Source organism: Maylandia zebra, linkage group LG18, assembly GCF_041146795.1.
Source record: "Maylandia zebra isolate NMK-2024a linkage group LG18, Mzebra_GT3a, whole genome shotgun sequence".
Lineage (NCBI taxonomy): Eukaryota > Metazoa > Chordata > Actinopteri > Cichliformes > Cichlidae > Maylandia > Maylandia zebra.
Genome location: NC_135184.1, coordinates 11,490,742 through 11,510,609, shown reverse-complemented (window position 1 = coordinate 11,510,609; position 19,868 = coordinate 11,490,742). Strand labels below are relative to the sequence as shown.

Genomic DNA, 19,868 nt, shown 5'->3' with positions numbered 1-19,868 from the left:
TCTAGCTAAAACTGACAACTTGATAACAATGATTCAGTAAGCATTTATGTTAAAAAACAAAAATGCAATTTCATCAGATTCAATGCAACAAAAATAAGCATATAAATGCAGCAAGCATTTTTTTCTTGCAGTGTGGGTGGCCAAAGTAAATGTGACAACCAGAAGCACTATTTGTATGATAAAATCTGAGGGGGTAAGGGAAAAAACAAGAGTTTATCTAGATTATCTAAACCGCATTATTTGGAGGTTTATAGAAAATAGCAGTGGACTTAAAATGGAAAAGTTTAAATTAGCAAGATTTTGAATAATTTTAATAGAGGTTGATAATTATTTTGATAATATAATATTATGATAATTTTCCACTCACCCACACTTTTTCTTCCCCGGTAAATCTGACTAACCTGTGGGCTTCCTGAAATACACAACAACATGACTTCTTGGTACTTTGGAGATTGTTGTAGTATAATTCTGTGGTTTCCATTCTTATTCATGAAATCTGCAACTACAATTTTTAAGATGCTTCAGTATTTGTTTATATGTACAAATTGAAGTAAAAGTGCAATATGAACCCTATGGTAATATTAATCTGTGACCTGCGTGTGCCTCGCTAGTTTGTGCTGAGACTTCAGTAACTTATTTGACTCAGCACCTCTGTGGCAGCAAAATCTCTCCCATTGGACCTGAGGTGTTGCTGGATTAATCAGCCCATCATCCTGCTCGGCCTTGCACCTCCTGACTTGCCGCATGACACCTGCAGACCTGTCGCTGGCCCAAACCCCCTTTATCACACAATTGGATGCCCATCCTCATTCATGGGGTGCACCAGAGGAGGAGAAACCCTGACAAATGACAGTTTGAAGATGTAACTCGGCTGCGATTCAGTGTTCAGGTAGTTGATCCAAGAAAACCAAAATGGCGATAATTTGAGCTGAAGCGCCACTCGACAAAATCAGAAGATGCCCATCAGATGTGACAATAAATTCTCAACTCTCAGGAAAACTCTCTTTTGAACTGAACTCATACTGTTCCTGGCTTTAAGTGAGGATGATACATTTGTAATGATGCACAGGCGACAGGCCAAAACGATGATATCCAGGAATGCACATGTGTATAGTGAGCACAGAGGCTGGGTGTTGATCTTTTCAGGGCTTGGTATAAATTGGACAGAAAAGACAGCTGAGATGAGCCATGGTGAGATATTGGTAGAGTCAGAGCTTTGGCAGAAACTCAATAGAGCTTTAATGACCTGCAGTCAGGGCCAGCAGTGGTTCACAACAGAGCCAGACTTTTCATTCTTCTGACCTTCAGAGGAATGAAGGACATCCGACCTGTGTGTGTGTGTGTGTGTGTGTGTGTGTGTGTGTGTGTGTGTGTGTGTGTGTGGGCGGGCTGGCTATCATATAATTTCTGAGGTTGGTGGGATATGGGTGTTACTGACCTGACGACACATAAGTTAAATTATATATAAAACATGTACATTTAATACACAAGACAATAGGATAGTTTAAACTAAATATTTTTAACAGTAAAATTATACTTATTATAAATTGCAGGAGCTTTACAGAGGAGATAAAAAAAAAAAAGTTAATATAACCATTACTTAACCTCAGAGATGTGAAGTAATGAAGTACAAATACTTTGTTACTGTACTTACATAGAATTTTCAGGTATCTGTACTTTACTTGAGTATTTATTTTTCTAGCAACTTTTTACTTTCTACTCCTTACATTGCATCTGGCTAGCACTACAGAAGATACGGAAATGTGAAGGGAGGAGGATTTTTGTCAGGTAATTTTAAGGAAGCTGTAGGAAGACAGACAGGACAGGAGAGGAAGAAAAAAGGTTAGATTTAAAGGTAAGGCCTGTTCAGTAACACTCGATAAACTGCAAATTTAAAGCTTATATCTGATGTCATAATTTTAATCACATATTGGTTTTGTATAGGATGTGTTTTGATAAATTATGTATTTTCATATTGTGAAACCTCCTGCAAAACAAACTAAGTATACTATGTCTGTGTTATTCAAATGTTGCATGAACATACTGGATAGTTTTGTGCAGGATAAGCAGGTTAGCTTGCAGTAGAATTCACAGTGGCTGTGGTGCTCGTGGTCAGATTTAGGTTTACATCAAGTGTAGCAGAGATCATTTTGCATTAAGCTGATTAATTCAAATTAACTGACTGAATTCCAACTTTATACTGTGAGTATAAACAGTATAGTGTCAGTGAAAGGGATGGACATTAGGCATGATAACTGCTCAAACTGTGTACATCTTGCTTGATTCTGATGTGTAAATCCACAATCAGCAGCACATCAGCTGATTATATCCTGCAGACTAAGAAAATCTACTGAAGCTCACAACAGAAATTACTGTGATTTTTTTTTTTTTCCCCTGTGCTGAGCCACTGCACAGATATTAGGGTTCCCCCACCTTCTGAATCTCACTTTAACCCTTAACTGCATAGAAAGCAAAGAAAGAATGCCTGTATGAATGGGTGTAAATGGATGAATGAAGCAAGTTGTATAAAGCACTTTGAGTGCTCGGATAGAGTAGCACAGCACTATATAAGAACCAGTCCATTTACCAGTTACAAAAAGGTAGGAACTCAAGATGCTACATAAAGATGGCAGAAAAATATTAAATCTAACGAAGGAAAAAAAAATAACGCAGGGGAAAAAAACCCTCAAGGACACAAGGTTGGAAAAACAGACTGATATACAAAACCGAACATGGAAAACAAAAAATCTGAGAAAGAGGCTATATAAAGGTCTTATATATAGATCTTAGGCTATATATGCATTCTCAGGGGAAACTGACAATGTCACACAAGTGAAAACAATTAGGGCAGACATTACAAAAGGCAAGAAAACAAAGATAAGAACAAAAGACACCAAAGACACAAGATATAAAATATTTTCAAAATAAAACAGGAAATTAAGATTAGCCAGTCCTTAAACTCATGACAAAAAATTTAGCCCCATGACAAATGTAATAGCAAGAGTTTTTATACCCGTCAAAGATAATAAATAAGACATATACTCAATGGTTATTTGAGAAAACTGTGCAAATACACCAGTATGTTCCTCTGAGTGTCACGCATGACACCGCATACTGCAGATAAAATCTTATGCATGAGATAGTTATGCAAACAACATATCGGAGGGTGTTGTAATGTGTTATTGGTGCAGACGTTTGATCAAAACGAAAACACAAACTTCTCCCGGCGCTCGTGTTTCAATTTGCCACATGCCAAACACTCCGCCCTTTGGAACACAGCTCTTGCCAAAGGAGTCCCTTTGAGGGTTGCAGCACAGCCAGTCTGGCCTTTTAAAGTACACTGCTTGGCAAATCAAGCGCACCACGATCCAGTGCCCCAGTCTTGATTGGGATTCACAGGGTGTCAACAGACTAGGAGAAACGCACTCCACATTAATTAACACCTGGCCTCATTATCTATCCCATGTGGCAGAGTTCCAGTGGGGTATATTTAACACTGCCTTATTATCATGGGGGATGTTGGAGGTGAGCACTTGATTCTGTGTATGAAATTTGTGCATTTATGTATGGAGAAGTGAATTAATGTGTTTTGTACTTGTGTATTTGTGTGGCTGATTTTGCTTGTATATGTGGATGTGTATGTTTATACACCCATGTGTATCTGTGTATTGCTGTGTGTGCTTTGTAGGTATCTGCTTTGGGTGGGATATATCCTCTCTTGTGTCAGAATTCAATAAAAAGCTTTAGCAATGCTATAAAGAGTGGATGTTTCAGTGATTAATAGAAGATGTTTAATTCTCTTTGGTAGATTTCTATCTCTTTGCCTACTTATATGGCACAATTTATATTTCTCTTGTCAAGACCTGTCAGACAGAACACTTAATGCAGTCAGATATTTCTGTGTAAACAAAAAACACCACTCAAATTTAAAAGGTTTTGATTCTGTATAAAGTAAGCAAGCGTGCAAAAGTAAATTGGACAGGCTGGACAGACTAACATAATTTTAAATAGCGGACATCATGGACATCACCAAATATTGAGTTTCTTCCCTTGAGATGCTTCTCCGGGTTTTTACTGCAACCATCTTCAGTTTCCGCTTGTTTATGAGTGCCTATCTTCATTTTTGTGTTCAGCACTAAAAACAGACTCTGCTGGGTTAAGATCAAACTATCCAATTTCTTTGCCTTGAAAAACTTATTTTTCTTTGGCAGTTTATTCTGGGTCATTATCCACTTGCACTGTGAAGTAATCAGTGATCAGTTCTACACCATCTGGCTGAATCTGAACAGACTGTATAGCCCTGTACTCTTCAAAAATCATTCTCCTATTTATATTAGCACTCACATAATAAATAAATAGTAGTAGTTTCACTGGCAGCCATACAGATCCATGATCTAACACTGTCTCCATTATGTTTGATGCTATTCTTCAGACTATGAGCTGTTTCTTTCCCTATCCATACTTTTGCCATCATTCTTGTGAAAGTACAAAGGAGTATTAGGGGCACATTAAAAAAATACTATCAATCATTTTGAGATAAAAGTTGAGATAGTGTTTACAATTGTTGTTTCAAGACAAACTGCCATAGATGCTATACCCTCTAAGTTAGTGAAATCATACTTCAGAATCAGCTTTAGTAACAAGGAAGGAAATAATTTTTCTTTTGTCACATAAACATATTGTGGTGATGAGTATAAGGATGCTGAAAAGCTGGTGCAGAAATCTGCGGCTGCGGCGGCTCAGTCAGAAAAACCACACAAACTTGGAAGAGTGGATTTGTACAAAATTAAATTTCTGTTCATGGCTAGATGCAAGGATGGTTACACCCTTGCACAATAAAGAGGAAGTATGTTTTATCACAAGACGGCTGATCAGTTTGTTCCACTATCTCTACTACACAAGGCTTTTTTGTAAAGGGTATAGCAAATATGGCAGTTTGTCTTTCTCAAAATATTATTTCAACTTTTTCCTCAAAATACAATTTTGACTATTTTCAAAATGATCAACAATACTGTTTTTTTTTTTTTTTTTTAATATGGCCTTATTCTATGTCATAAAGCTTGCATTCATATGTTCAAAGAATCATTTTCCACAACTGGGCACTGCCTTTAAGAGCTTTTTATAGAGTTTAAGCAGTGGTTTACACCTTTTCTAAACTGTCTGTATTTCTATTGCTGGAGGTGTCTGTCCATTGTAGATGTCATCAGTGATACATCTGCCTCCTCAGGACTATTTTTGACTTGGCTAGACACTGAGATGTGGTTTCTCTTAATCAAGGGAAAAACTCTGTGATCATCCACTCGAGATGTCTTCTGTGATCTTTCAGGCTTGTTGGTGTTGTTGAGCAGGCCTGTAGATTCACTTTCTTTGAGGGTGGACCAGATTGCTACTCTAACCACTATTAGCAAGTTTTTGTCATCTTTCTGATAGATTTATTTTTTTCTTCATTTTAATAATGGACCTCTTTCAAATGCACCAGCAGCTCTTTGGACCTCATATTGAGATTTCCAATAGGCAGCTACCAAATGTAAGTTCATGAGAAAGAATCAGCTCCAGATTTTTTATCTGCTTAATTTGTCATGAAAGAAAGAAAGAAGAAAACAGCCCTCACTTGCCATAAACCTGCTCAAAAGTCCAGTTATTTTTAAGCGTCTAAAAATGGAGAACAATTTACAAAATTGCCTGTATTTCTTACATAATTAGTGCAGTATTTTTAAATCGGTTGAATTAAAGCTAAAAGTCACTAGATTAGTCCAACCTCGTTTTGACTATTCAATTTAAAATGCACTTTGGTGTTGTACAGAGGCAGAATTACAAAAAAAATCATTGTCCAAATACTTTGACAGTATTTTTGGAAGAGTTGTTTTCTGTACCTATAGTAAGAACCCAGCAAGACGTGAAAAACCACAGAATTACATTTTGAGCCTTTGTCTTATGTGACTGCATATATTGACATTATACTTTTTAGCACATATACTCTTTGTTTGCCAGTTTAGTCACAGATATCTTGCACATCTTGTGTTTATGTCTTATACACAAATATTAAGTATGAAACTTGCTTATAATAGAAGCCCACCTCAAGTTTCCATAGCAATGCAAAACAGTAGGTTGTGTTTACATTTGGAGATTGGAAGTGATTTATTTACACCTTCTAGCAAACTTTTATTTGCATGAATTATTTTTTTTCCATTTTGGCTAAATGCCATTTTGTTTTTACATGATACAAAGTCTTACTTGCATGCCTGTGTCAGTGAAATCAGTATTTACCTGTCCAGACATGAGCAATCATATCAGGGTTCAGAATAGTGGTCCACAAACTTAAGGTCACAATGACCTTGATATTAGATCTAAATCTAATCAGTTAATCCAAAAGTGCAAGTAAATGACTCCAAACAGTCCTAAAGAGATCATATAAACCATTGTTTCAGGCATAATTCTGAACTAATACCAGCTATAGAGTATAATCTGTAACACCTTCTTATCTACCTCTTGCCATTAAATGCATGTTCAAATGTTTTCAGCCCTGGAAGTTCATGTTCACCAAAGTCAAACTTATTAATACCAAGTAATTTGACCTCATAAACAAATTATTCCACTGGAATTAACATATTTTTCACTCTGTAGTCCAGGTAAACTTGCTTCTGCTGAGTAAAGAGGCTTGTGTCCTGTTTAACATTTGCCACATAAAACCCACAAAATGGCAACTGTTTGCATCAGTGCACTCACTTTCAGTCCTATTTGGCCCTACAGTTTGCAAGTATTTTGAAACTAAATTAGAATTAAAGTGTAATCCAATTCTTGCCTCAGAATGCTGACAGGCTAAGTATACATTGATAAGCTGCCGTGAAATCAATATTTTATTGATTTGACTCATTTGTTTCATATAAGCAGCTTGGAATCAGATAGAAATCGATCACTGGTTCTAGGTGCACTCTAATTGAGAAGAAAATCAAAAGACACCTACTCAGTCCTTAGCTGTTCACAATGGGATGCAGGGGCCATCTCTAAGAAATTGGTAGAAACTGGGATGAAATTGAAAGAGTGAAAGCAAGAATGAGGCGAGTGTGAGAGTGAAATTGCTGCATTGTTCATCAGTGTGTTAGCTCATAGTGTGTCAACTCAACCTCCATCTTTTCAGTCTGCATAGTTATTAGAGGCTTTTATTAATTTGAAATGCCAAAGTAAGGAATAAAACATTACTGAAATGTCACCATTTCACTGAGCATGATAAAATCGCACCAGCCACTTTTGGAAACGAACACTCTTCCCCTCTGTACTTTACATCTCTACCTCTCACTTCCTCCCTCTCTTTACAGCACAGTCTCTTTCATTCTTTCTCAGCGATCAATATGGCCTGACAACATGATGGCTGGGTTTCCTAAGGGGAGGTGGGTTGCAACAGTTGCCTGTCATCTCCTAACCATTTCTGTCTTTCAAGTCTGACCCCTATTACTCAGTGCATGATTCTTTAAAAAAAAATACAAAAACATAAAACAATGCTCTGTAAGGGCTGACCTTTTCAAATTTCATTTTTCTCATTTGGACTTGTTTGAGATTTTAAAGGCAACATATGGTAAGTCTGATGCAATATAAATATTATCACCTTAACAGAACAGTGCAGAATTGTTTTGGTCATGTTTGTGGATAATTTGAAGCTACAATTGATAAGCTGTTTGCCTGCTTAGCTTAAAGACTTGAAAATGGAAAGTTAATTTGCTTCATTAAATATAAAAAATAACAAATAGGATAACTTTTTAAGGAAGATGTATATTTTCACCTTATGATACTGTAACAGTAAAGCAGTAAAATGTAGAATCTATAGTCTGTAACTCAACTTTTTGAACATTTAGCTCCAAATGAAGGTGGTGCCAATATCCAGATGCGGCCTCATGTAATTCTTGGACATTCTTGCCAGCCACAAAAAAAAAAAATCACATTATACAAACCCAAGTTAAACTTTTAATCTCTTCCTCCAGGGACCATTTCTCGTATCCGGGCACTGATTTAATTAAAAAAAAATATTATACATCTTTATATACAAGCTATATCTCTCTATATATCTATAGATTGATATTCTGGGCATCTCTGCTCAAGCTTGAGACCCGAACCCAGATAAGTGATAGAAAATGGAAGCATTCATGAATAATTTTCTAATATTAAAATTTGTTTGATGATCGAAAAGATTTTTGACAAATATGCAAAAACCAAAACAAAGCAAAGCAATCGGTAAGGGGGAAACACTTTTTCCACAGTGCTGTAGATAGACTGTGCTTGTTTCAGTGCGTGTGCTCAATCTCTCTGATTAATTTCCTTGTATGAATTAACACTGCCTCTCATCTATTAATCGGCTCAATAATCATTGATCATTCTGATCAACCTAAATCCTCCATATCCAGCACAGTAGACATTTGACAAGAATGCCTTTCTGGAAATTCAACAAAATGTTTTTTTTTTTCTGGAAATTGGCAAAAGAGCACTAACATTATTTTCCAAAAACATTTGAATAAAAAAATTCAAACACTTTAATACTTTACATTACTTTGCATTTTATTGTATTAAAACATTTGCTGTGTTTTTAACACTAATAACTGGTAACCTGTTAAACATCTCACCAACAAAGACTTCTGTGTTTACTGCTTTGAAAGCATTCCTCCCCTGTGAGAGAACTTCTTGATTGCTTGAAACCCTTTATTCTAGGCAAAATTATAGGCAATGTCTTGAGGGATTGGAAGTCCTTCACACACACATGCACTTCACATCTTAGAAAAAAAAATTTTTTCACAGATGGATGAACCAAGTGGAGTTTTTTCAGGGGGCACCAATAGAAAGCCATGCTGCCAAGTAGGTTTTGAGTAATTCAATTACTATATCTTAATAAGAATTTAGTTCAGCTTGTCAAGCATGAAGGATGCTGAATAGATATACAAGCACTGAAGGCCGAGAAAGCACAAAGAATGCAGCTTAATAGTGAAAGAATATCTTTTTATTTTTTAAATTGCAGCAGACAGTGTCCAGTCACCTTTATGTCTTTACTGAAAAGCTACAGGAGGCAAGGTGTGCAAAGCAAAACATGCTCACATGGAAGTCACAGCAACAATATCTTCACTGGGAAAGCACTTCATTAACAGCTCTGAATTATAACTTCTCTTGAAGAGTTAAGCTGGCTCACTGGTAGTGACAGGCACCATGCCCAGTGAAATGACAAATTATTTCTTAAGTGCTCATTTACTCATGTTTGTATTATGTCTTTGCCAGTAGAGTGCCACGAATGTGCTAGCACAGTTACAGACCACACACAGCCCACTTTGATCTTAGGAGGCCCGGACACATGACACTCCCCTTTCTGTGTAAAGTCACATATTTTACTTTTTCCACCTGTTAAGGAAAAAGCTGCTGTGACAAAGAAAGAAATCGGTCAGCATGACTCTTTGGACTTAAATTGTAAGAAATAAATGTATAAAATTACAGTAGTAGTTCTGGTAGCTCATTGTCCAGATTGTCCATTTTTTGTGGTTGTTGTTGTTTTTTTTAACTTTAGTCATAAAAAAACCAGAGATTTCTATAGTAAAAAGCAAAAAAACAGAAACAAAGTCATAGAGGTTTTATTAGAGATATAGTTCAGCATTTTGCATAAATTGTGAAAGCTGAAATGTCTGGTGCTGTAGGCTTTCTTGTCAGATGGCATTTTTTGGGGAAAAAAAACCAGCGGTTGACAACACTGTACACAACGGCAGACCGGTGCGTAATAAGCAAGCAAATAAGACAGAAAATAAAGATTTTTGGTGGGAAACTAGTCTTGAAGCACACTGAGGTAGAGCTGTGAAGGAAGTGTGATTTGATTGTGGTGGAAGCAAGACAGCTAAAGTAAGTGGGGATTCATCACAATGTTTTTCAAATATGAAGTGTAGTTTACTGGTCTTCTTTTGCTGCTGGTTCAGTGATTTTCGGTTGGAGAGTGACCAAATCTGGAGTTTGAGAAGCTGCCCGATGGGCATGTCCTGTATGTGGGATCCGGGCTTTGTGTTTACATCTTTTGGCAGAATCTGTTTACCTGCTCTTTAATTGTTTGCTGTTTTAGCTTTTTGGTGGTCATTGAAATGGTTTTATAAACTTTTAGCTGAGATTCTGACCTTTCTGTCGATACCACACATTATCACATTACTATATTTAAATAACAGATCTGGCAGTACATCACGTTAAACTAGCTGTTCTCCTTCTTGTCCCTGGTACCAGGGCTCACTGAGTTTCAAATAACTGAAATGCATTGTGGTTTCATACATGCTGCTTTACGGCCAATGAGCACTTTTAGGCAGCGTACACTAAACTTATTTTAAGACAATCGTGCACAAGCTCTCGTGGGCCACATAAAATGACTTGGTGGGCAACATTTGGCCCACGGGCCTTGAGTTTGACACGTGCTAGCATTTGCATGTGTAGCGAACTAACTGTATGTGGCTAAACTATGGGAAAAAAGATGTGTCATAGATGATGTAAGTGGATTTCCTTTGAATCATTTTGAGATACATATTCCTACTACAGTCTTGTGAAAAAGAAACTTTGCACAGGACTGTGCGTTTGTGTGAAAAACTAAGTACACCCCATGTCTCAGTAGCTTTCTGCTTTTAGCAGCAACAACTCAAAGAAATCATTTTCTATATAACTTTATAAGACTCACAATGCTGTGTATGAATTTTGGCCCGTTCTTCTTGACAATGTGGCTTCAGTTGACTGGGCTATTGCAACACTTGATTCTTTTCTTTTTTGTTGATGTGCTTGCCGTCATTGTCCTATTACATGACACAATTTCTTTCTGGCTTTAGGTGTCAAACAGATGGCCTCACATTTGAGTCTAGAATACTTTGGTATACAGATGAGTTCATCTCTACTTGTGCATCTGTCATTGTACCATGAAGTTCAAAGTGCATGGAAAACAACAACTTCTGTATCCAAATTACTTTGTGCTGAAAATCATCACAATGGATGCAGGGTGGGTCTCAGACTACAAGCACGCAGCTTCCAAACCCAAAGGCAGCACATGATGTCAGGTATGTGACCAGAAGCATGCTTGTTTACAGGGTTTTATTCTGAGAATTTTCCCACATTTTTGTCACGCCAACACAACCCTCCCTTAACCATCCCACCCTACTTGCCAGATTTGTCTCTGTCTTTTGACTTTGTCCTTTTTCTCAAAGTAAATTAAAGCAATACATTACAAATGCACTAGAAAGCATACATACCTTCTCCATGAACCAACTCTGAAGGGGGGATCGGGCAGATTTAAATTATGGATAATGTTTGGTTATCGTTGACAGAATCGTGGAACTTTGTGTCACTACTCATAATGAAATGTTTTGACGTTGAAACAGAGAATGATGAGGTACTGAGATGTATTCAGCTCACGATAATCTCTCTTACATGAAGTTTGTGGGAGTGTTTTTTATTGAATTATTCTATTTGCTAAATGTTTCCAGTATAGGTTTAATAACTTTCTCTGTGGAAAATGAAAACCCAGCTATCCAAATTAAACATGCTCCAATGAAAAGATTGGGGTCACAAATAATATTTACCTTACTTTGGCAAGAAAGCAATTTGATGAATAGCAATTACAGAACCTTTGAGTCAGCAAAGTGAATACACTTTGATAATGGATCAAGAGTTATGCAGATAAATTACAAAAAAACCCACAAAAAAGGGTAACACATGCTGACATATGTAGCAAAAATGTAAGGCTTAGGATTTGCAGAGATATATAAAAAGAAAAATCTGTGAAACAGCTGGCCAATGTTATAACAATAGAAGTTTAAATACATTTTGGTAATTCAGCTGAAAAATCCTGCATTTCCTTACTTGCATGTGCTTGACCCCAGCTGTGTTAAGTGGAAATGTATGTCACATTTTCACTTGATTTCAAAAGCAGTTGGCAAACATAATGTCAAGAAACATCACGGTCTGACAATCTGCCGTGCCAACCAGCTTGGTTCCATCACATGCTGGTGAAAGTAGTGGAGTGTAAAACTCACAAATCCACAATAAGAACTGAACCATCTGTTTCACTGAATCAGAATGGTAAGCTTTCCCGTTTTGTAATAGATAATAGATAATCTTAATAGGCATGCACTTTTATATGGATAGCAAATATCATGGGGGTGTAATTTGAGATTATAGCAACACAATTAGTAACATTTTTGCTCAGGAAGCAGTATTTTCATATACACATTAAAATGTCAAAACTGGCTTTTGTGTACTCGACAACAGAATAAAGCAATTACGATATACAGCAATAATACTGTATGTGCTCTAAATCAGAGTGAAAACATGCTTTGAATATTAAGCCAGGAATACTCTGCCTATTTAAGCCACAATGCCCATCATTTTCTTTTATATCTCCATGCATAATTCATCCGTCTTTGTATTTACAACCCTCTAAGATTTAACCTGTCACAGATCCTGGGGCAATAATGCCGACATATCTCTATCTGTCAAGTGCTCACCTCATATGGAGCATCCAACCTCCACATGTTCAAACAAGACATGGATATTATGCATCATCAGCTGACAGAAAACAAGGGAGAAGGAAATTAAAAAGCCAGGAGACAAAAGAAGTGGCAGGCGAGTGAAAGAATAAATGATGACTCTCCTCCTCTCTCGGAGTCAGGGGACATGTTGCATGTCATCTCGGTGTCTTGGTACGCAGTGGTGCGGTGATGATGTGCTGGGCAGGGCCAGTTCAGAACAGAGTCAAGGGCATCGGGGTGACGGCAAGTTAAATGCTCCAACTGTTCCCTGTCTCCAAACAAATACATGGATGAGTGAATTCCCCACCGAGGAGGAGGGGTACAGAGATCAGAGAGGTCCAGTGACAGTTTCTGGCTTGACCTCTGAACTGCTTGGTTAGTTCCAGAACTGGAGATAGACACATAACTCCTGATACCACTACTTAACCTGGTTCTGCACAGACACGTTCATCACTTATTGCTGACCCTCATTTTATCTCAGAAAATTGGACTAGTGAGAGATTACAGCTGATCACAAACTATACAAAATAATAAAATGAATAATGCTGCTTCTTTATTCACTGAAATAACTGGGAGTAGTGTAAAAAAGTGATTTTGGTCAAAACCATAAGAATACAATTACAATGTATTCTCATATTTTATATAATCTAATCTTTTCTGCCTTGCAGTTGGTACTAGATTGATGGTATAGTGTGAGCGTGATTATGTGGTGGGGTGTGGTTTGTGGCACAGCTGAAGGGGAGGGGTGGAGCAGTTGGTTCAGGGTGTGGTGGCATAGGAGGCTGACCCACACCGCTGTTCTTCATCACCTGGTCAAGCCTTCCCTGTTTTAGTAGGTTGTAGGGACCTGACGGGAGTGGTGTGTGAAGTGTTGAGTGAAGAAGGTAGCTGGAAAGCTGCTCTAAGAAAAGCACGAAAGATGCTGAAAATAAGGATCACTGGACTTGCACTGATGTGTGCTTCAGGTCTTTTTGTTACAGATTAATCCAAACATCAGTGCAGACTTGACATTGAAGACCTAATGCTTTTTACTTTACCAAGTTTTAGCCCTAATTACAAGCTCTGCACAACCAAATATTTCACCAACTCAGGCCTAAAAACACACATGATATATGCTTTGTTAACAGCTGAGCATTTTGTATTTTGAAACTTGAACTTGACAAGCAAGATGTTTCACTGCAATCTAATAAATGCACACCATGATCTATTGAAAATAACTGGAAGCTGGCAAATAAGGGGGGATATTTACCAAAGTCACAGAGTGAGATGTAGTTTGACTTTCTCATAGAATAGGTCTTCATTGATTCATGAAACCACAGAACTGGCCCCTACATGCCATGAGAAAAAAGCCATTTTGGAGATTCATCTGTCATTGCCCTCACATCCAATGTATGTATCAAAGGTTACGTCCCCTTTTCTCCCCCATAATCTAGTTGTCTTTTTAAAGTCTATTACGCCAATTCTGTGTGCATGTAAGACACAGACTGAAATTTCACAATGACTGCTGTCATTGCCAGCAAAGATAAGTCTGCTGCATTGACTGTCAATAATGTGGCAGTCTCCAAGCAGCTTACTCGGGGCTCTCGTCTCGTCTCTCCTTACTAAGCCTCCAAAGGGGGCCGTGTGGCAAACTGGCAGCCACAACTTCTTTCATCCATTCTGAGAGAGCTGAATAAAGTTCAGAGGAATTACAAGAATATACCCAGTTAGACCCAGAGTAGCTGGCATAAGCACGATTACTGAATCACTCTCAGAAATGTTTACACAATTGCCAACTTGATGTGGTTGAACCAGCATGGCTCAAGATAGCGTAGAGCATGTGGGCAGATGACACCTAACTCAGAGCTCACATTCATTCGTTTAGATTAACTGCCAGATCCCTAGATGTTGTGGAAGCACAGAGTATCTCTCATCTTCTGCCACGTTTCAAATCACCAAACCACTGGGTTCTCTAATCAGAAAGGTACAATCCAGACACTACTACACTATGGCAGCTTCAGAGGGAAATGCTTGACAGGGTGGTCTATTCAGCAAAAGAGAATTTATTTATCCAGTATATCCAGATCCATCTTCCTGATGCTAATTTATGCTTTGTGGAGTAAACATATCCATGCTCATGCACTTGAACTACAAAAAATTAAGTCTATCTATGAAATGCTTGAACATTAAACCTCATTTCTCGCTGCATTTGATCCAATGGTTTGCTACTTTAGTGAATTACTATCAGATCCCCACAAGCCAGCCTAATATGGCTTTTAGAGACAGAAAAAAGGTGTGTAATTGAAAACACTTATTTAGTTTCTCTGTTTTAACAGCTAATTTTCATTAATGCCCAAGTGGTACAATAGTATAATTATCATTTGGCCAGCAACTTTTTAAATACATTTAATTGGATCATTTGTATTAATACAGAATATTACAATTTTATTGTTTCCTTCCTTTCACACAACCTGTACAGTAAAAAATACCAGTGTTGAGTGCTACTGAGTGACAGCGCCATAGCACACCGTAGGAGAACAGGCTTAATACCAACACATTCTGAAGAACCCCTGAAGGTCTGCAGCTAAAAATATAAACAAGGCTAACTCCTTGATGCAGAACACATCTCCTACACCCTGTATATCCTGGAGTCTCATTATTGAATATTGAGTCTCTAATTCAAAAGGTTGTATCTTTGTCATTTTAGCAAAACCACAACACAATTGAATGATTAATGAACCTTTCATATGCATAAAATCTTCTTTGAGCAGCAATCGAAATAGGAAATGGGAATCATAAACACATGGAGAAAGGGATGGGGGCCAAGACATTGAGGATTCTTTGACCATCCACTATGAGGAAAACCAACTCCTGGGAAAAACTGATTAGAGTCGGCTCACAACAACAGGCAACTTAGTGATTGGCTGAAAGAGCTGATTTGCATGCTCCTCTCATCTTCAACAAAGTCTCAGGAAGCACTGGTGGATAAGGTCACTGGTGTCAGTCTGCATGTAAACAGATCAAACACACAACAGGCATTTAAGTGTTTCCAGAAGGAGTCTGTGTTCTTGATGATCTAGATAATCATGACCCCAAATTCATGTCAGAGGTGAAAGGCATTCTAGCCAGAAGCAAGAATAGTTGAGAGTTACCATACAGCTGGAATTTACACTGATTGATTGGTAATTTATTTCAACATGTGAACAATATACAAGTACATTTAGAAAAGAAATGAGAGAAAAAAAATATACTATACAAATTACATACACTAATGGGACTGTTCTGTCCTACCAATGAGGCAGAAAAGTCTCACAACAGATCAATATGGTTTGTCCTCAGCTAATCTTTTCAATTTATTTCATTTGGTGGCTGAACACAGTCTACTTGTGTCTTTACGCACATGCAATCATCCAGTGAAGGAAAATCCTCGAAGTTTGATTATTTTCAACATGACATTGTTTTCTTAGGCACTTCCTAAGCGAAACAGCAAGTTTTGCTGATGTCATTTGTTTAGCAGTGTAATCTGTTGTAAATAAAGTGTTCCGCATAGAAAAAATGATGTAAAGCATCTCAAGGGGGAACTGAAATTTTGTAGCAAAGTCAGAACCAAATATTATAAAAGTCCTGTGAAACATGTAAATTCCACCAAAATCTTTATGATATCATATGCGAACTATGAATGCTTGTTCAAAAAATTTGATACCATCCATCTTGTGAACGGGGTCGTACATACAGATTTGCTTGTAAATACGGACATATTTCAGTCTGAATTTAAGTGCTGGACTCACTTGACAGACTGATTTCAGACTGAAGTATTTATTATTAGTTCTTATTAATCTCTGGATCTTTTCCATAGCATGTCTTTGTCCTGCCTTCTTCCCCTTCACCCCCAACCGGAGGTTTCTTCCTGTTAAAAGGGAGTTTTTCCTTGCCACTGTCACCAAGGTGCTTGCTCATAAGGGATCATATGTTTGTCTGGGTTTTCTCTGTCGTCTTTGTATTATTGTAGGCTCTTTGCCTTACAATATAAAGTGCCTCGAGGCAACTGCTGTGGCGATTTGTCCGTATATAAATACAACTCAATAAAATTGAACTGAAACTATTTTACTTAAAATTGTTTTTAGTTTGTCCCTGTGTATCATAACATCTGTGGAGAAAACTGATCCACAATATATTTTGTTAGTTCTGTATTTTGCCAACATCAAAATAGATAGAGATTTCATGTGCTATTAATGTTTTAATAAAAAATTAATAAATAATAAAAATAAAAATAGATTACAACAAAAGAAATATAAAACACAAGTGTTTCTAAATTATACATAAGCTGAGTATGCATAAAAAAATGACATGGCAAAGAAATATAAGACATCTTTTCTATGAACAAATTCTGTATTGACAAGAAAAATCAAACAAACATACAAAGTATTCCAACCACGTTGACTCTGTTTGTCTCTGTTCTGTTCTTTATGCGCCCCGTGTTATGTAAATGTTGAACATTCAGGATAATCTACTGGTCTGATAAAGGTTTCAGTTTGTGTTTTGATAGAGAAAAAAAAAAAAAAAAGCTTACCAGAACGTCACACCCGACTGGAGACTAGCTCCTTTTTCATCCTACAGTGGCATTAAATGTCTCAATGCCATCTGGAGCTGTGAGAAGAAAAGCCCTCCTTTTAAAGATGCCCATTTTAATTGGTAAATATTTACTCGCACGAGCTCTTGGCAGGCATGAACATAACGTCTAATGAAGCACTTTAAAGCCTATGGGCTCTTACAGCTTACTTTGAGTGTGATTCTAAACAAATGCAACCTGGGGTTGAACTGTTGATGAAGGTTGATAAGGGGGCTGAATACTGCATTCACTGTTCTTTGTTTAATAACAGTGCCAGCACCAGTGCAGTTACCCTGTCAGTGCCTGTGTGTGTGTGTGTGTGTGTGTGTGTGTGTGTGTGTGTGTGTGTGCGTGCGTGTCTGCAGTCATCTGCACAGATGCAGTCAGTCTTCAGTCAGCTATAAAGATAGATGTTTGTTTATGTATTTGCATGTACTTTGTCTGTTTAGACTTAGTAATAAATCCATTTTCACAATATTTTTGCCCCAGTATAATTTGATATTAAAACATATTTATTAGAGCGATCCTAAAACTTTCCTTTGTATGACCGCTAAAGGGCAACAGTTGGAAGGACATCAAAAACTTAAATAAAAAATACATTTGTAAGAGAATTTCAACAGAATATGGAAAAAAATGGCTCCAAATTTGTGTACATCTAATGTACACATACAGATTTGTGTATGCCTGTGCATCAGTTGTGCAAGGACATATTTACAGATTGTTTGTGCATGTAACGGTTTCCAGTTGTTTTGTGCATCTGTCTGTTTTTACATTTACCAGTCTCTCCAAATTCATCTCCAAGATTTGCACAACAGCATGTGTGTGTATGTTGCTGCTGTTGTCCTAATGCACAGGTCTACATGTACATTAATCTCCGCTGCAGCGGCAGCTCATTGCCTTGTATGCGCCGCTCTCTATCCCTGACCCAGTATGCTGTGCGATCCTGCCTACAGCCTCATTTGTCTCCATCAGGGGACAACCGAGGTTACGACTCACCAAAGCGCAGTATGTTTCTGGCGGATCTCCACACGTGATATTTGGAGGGTCGAGGGTCACTCGCAGGTACTCTGTCATGTCAGTGGCTTCGGGCTGACAGGCCATGTAGTCCCATGCCAGGCCTTCCTCTGTGTAGATCTGGGACTTGCACACGTCATAGTGTCCCCAGACCGCAGGGTAATGTTGCATAGCGTGGCCCACACTGGTGCACAAAGCTTGCAGAGCGAACAACACAGGCAAGAACATCGCTGATCTCATTCAGTATGGTTTCTGTAGGATTCTTCTTTTCTTTTCTTTCTCTTTTTTGTCTTTTGCTTAGTCACAGAAATGACGATAGCACTCTAACTTAACAGCAGCTTTGAACGGGGCAATAGAGCATTTAGGAACTGTGGCAGCATCTTGCTAGTTTTGTGTGAGGAGCTTCAGGCAACTATTAGCCCCCATTCAGTTATTTTGTCTTTGATTGCCACCGCTTCTGCCAGGCTGATGAGGTGTGTCAACAAGGGGGTGTCTTCGCTAGTGTTGGTAGTTGATGAAAAGGTGAACTAACGGTCAGATGTGATGTGCAGAGGAGTGACACTCCTCATAAATCAGCAGATATCTGAGCTTGATCCCCAAGTATACTTTTTGGCACCAGCAGCATCCTAAAGGACAGAAGAAAAGGATAGCTTATAGAATGAAAAAGATTGGATACATTTACAAAACATTTGAAATGCGACATTAAAATATTAAATGAGTTTTAGCATGGCTTGCAGGGAGCTAGGTGGAGAAGTCTTACATCTTACTACCCACTCCAACACATGCACAAACCCAGACACAAAGACACACGTATGTGCAATAAGTGCACAAGTGTAATGTATGGCTTTGCTGCTTTTATGGGTCCCTCAATAATAACCTTTTCAAAATCACTGTGTACAATTCAAATTGAGCTTCTTCTGTAGAGTCTAATCTCCATGTGATTTTCATACATTGTGCAAAAAGACTTATTTCCATGTGTCAAGTCACTACATTTAAGTTATTGCCTTTTCTGATTCTTGCTCCTTTATAGCCGAATGTGGAGTTGCATTTGTCTCAGCACCTTAAGAGGCATTTGGGAAATATTAAAGTAAAATTGGAAGACAGAAATAGTCTATTTGAGGGATTGTACATTTCTCAAAGCAATCGCAAGCCATCAGTCAGATGGCCCGACTCATCAGGTAATTGTGCCTGGCAGCAGTCAGCGGAGACCTGCACCATCTCAGTGACTCAGGTAAAAAGTGTGTGCAGTAGCAGGGACTAAATGAAGCAAGCATATACACTAGCACCTCCAACTGAGTATCACTTTAAATAAGAGTTAAGCTACTGTTGACTGTCAATTTGCCAGAGCTTTTGCCTTAGTGAAAAGTATTTGTTGCTGTGAATAGCTGTACAGAAAAAATACATTTCAATCTAACCTTTGCCCACACAGGTCACAATGTTAAGAAACGCGCATGGTTATCCTCTTAAGTGCAGGTTAAACGCATTGTGCAAGGGGAGTTCAGCAGTACTTGTTGAGGCAGAACCATTACTCATTGAATTTCTCTGCTCTGATTCCTCCAGCTGATGAAGTTGAACCCGTAACTTTACGGTCAGCAGCTTTCCTCTCTACCCTTCAGGCTACAGCCACCCCCCCTGTGACTGACAGTTACAGCTGAAATTTATTTATTTATTTAGGTAACCTGGGGTTTGAAGCGTGTGGAGGGAGTTTTATGTTCAGAAGAGTGAGAAAATTTGGTGTGTCAACACAAAGT

The 19,868-nt window shown here is 38.0% G+C and overlaps 1 protein-coding gene and 1 long non-coding RNA gene across 5 annotated transcripts in view; one reads left to right on the top strand and one right to left on the bottom strand.

Moving 5' to 3' along the window:
• The window catches only part of LOC143413570 (uncharacterized), a 61,512-nt gene that overhangs the window by 9,506 nt on the left and 32,138 nt on the right, over positions 1 to 19,868 (top strand). For both annotated transcript variants that reach the window (XR_013094174.1, XR_013094175.1), the window contains exon 4: positions 10,821 to 11,045. This is a non-coding gene — a long non-coding RNA (uncharacterized LOC143413570). The remainder of the gene's footprint in view (positions 1 to 10,820; positions 11,046 to 19,868) is intronic.
• LOC101468010 (netrin-G1) overlaps positions 1 to 19,868 on the bottom strand; it is a 68,379-nt gene that overhangs the window by 43,475 nt on the left and 5,036 nt on the right. For all 3 annotated transcript variants that reach the window (XM_004555293.3, XM_004555292.3, XM_004555295.3), the window contains exon 2: positions 18,100 to 18,743. In XM_004555293.3, coding sequence (XP_004555350.1) covers positions 18,100 to 18,357 — 258 coding nt within the window. In that variant the 5' untranslated portion in view covers positions 18,358 to 18,743. The remainder of the gene's footprint in view (positions 1 to 18,099; positions 18,744 to 19,868) is intronic.